This window comes from Protobothrops mucrosquamatus, unplaced genomic scaffold (genome assembly GCF_001527695.2).
Source record: "Protobothrops mucrosquamatus isolate PMUCROS unplaced genomic scaffold, P.Mucros_1.0 scaffold_276, whole genome shotgun sequence".
Classification (NCBI taxonomy): domain Eukaryota; kingdom Metazoa; phylum Chordata; class Lepidosauria; order Squamata; family Viperidae; genus Protobothrops; species Protobothrops mucrosquamatus.
In genome coordinates this window covers 813,424-814,670 of record NW_015386352.1, presented here as the reverse complement: position 1 = coordinate 814,670, position 1,247 = coordinate 813,424, and the positions used below count along the sequence as shown (strand labels likewise).

General features: G+C 46.3%; 1 protein-coding gene across 1 annotated transcript in view; it reads right to left on the bottom strand.

The window, feature by feature from the left end:
* Positions 1–1,247, bottom strand: part of LOC107302579 (cytochrome P450 2J6-like) — an 18,593-nt gene continuing 17,346 nt past the window's right edge. The window contains exon 9 of the mRNA XM_015831696.2: positions 1–179. Coding sequence (XP_015687182.2) covers positions 1–179 — 179 coding nt within the window. The remainder of the gene's footprint in view (positions 180–1,247) is intronic.

Below are 1,247 nucleotides of genomic sequence, written 5' to 3'. Positions count from 1 at the left end.
CTAGCGAGGGAGAGCATGGAGCAGCTGCGGACGTGGTTGCAACGTCATGCCTTTCATGTATTTTGTGTTCACTTCAGTCACTCCTTCTGGGAGCCGGAAGTAAAACCGTCTCAGGAGGTTGGCGAAGAGCAGAAAGAGTTCCATTCTGGCCAGGTTTTCTCCCAAACAGGCTCGCTGACCTACACCAGAGTGGCAGGAGGAAAAGGCAACAGGAAGAGCCGTGAGCATCAAGGGCAGTTTCATCTCCTATTTGCTTTGTCTCTCTCAACCTAAATCCTTCTTCTTCACACTGGAGTCCTACAGATGGAGAGGACTTCGACTCCCACGCCCATGGAGTCGTAGTCCAAAGGGTCTAAAAGCAACCTGGTTGGGAAACTTGTTCTCATATAATAAGGAGAGGCCTCTTAGGGGTTTCTTAAAGGATTTTAATGGACAGATATTGATATTTGTCTTTTTTTTTTTTTTTAGGCAAATGCCATTTTTAGTGCAAGCAGATAATAGGAGAAACAAAATTTTAGAATTCAAGACCTCTGAAATAAAAGCTGTTCAAGAGAATATTCCAGATCTGCCCAAGCAGATGTGCAGAATCTACTCCATTATCAAAAAGTGACTGATCACGCAATCAACACAAGCTGTGAAAAAAGAACACTCCCGTGCATTAAAAAAAAATCTCCAAAACCACCAACAAACTATTTCAGTCACATGACATCACCGTAGCATCTTGCCGGCCAACAAAGGCAGGGCTAATGTGGTTATGGACCGGGCCCAGTGCATTCACAAAGCCCTTGATCTCCTAGGGGATACCACCTCTTATAGGGTCATTTCCCATGACCCTACGACCACACTTAGGAATTCTACCAACAAAGTACTCAACGCCCTGAAGCGTAAAAATAGAATCAGTGATTACACCCTAGGGCATATCCGCCCTGGGGATATGGCGCTCGCCAGATTTTATGGCTTGCCCAAAATCCATAAGGAAGGTGTTCCTTTACGCCCCATTGTGTCGTTCAGGAACACTCCAACCTCAGGTTTGGCCAAATGGCTCAGCAATCGCATCGGCTACCTGGTCCAGGATAACTCCACTACTGTTAAATCAGCGGAGGAATTTATCAGTAGGATAGAGGACTTGAAGGTGGATGAGGATGAGACCATGGTCTCTTTTGATGTGGTCTCCCTCTTCACCTCCATTCCTCAGGATCTCGCCGTAAGTGTCATCAGAGACCTCCTTTATCGGAAGGAGCCTGGAC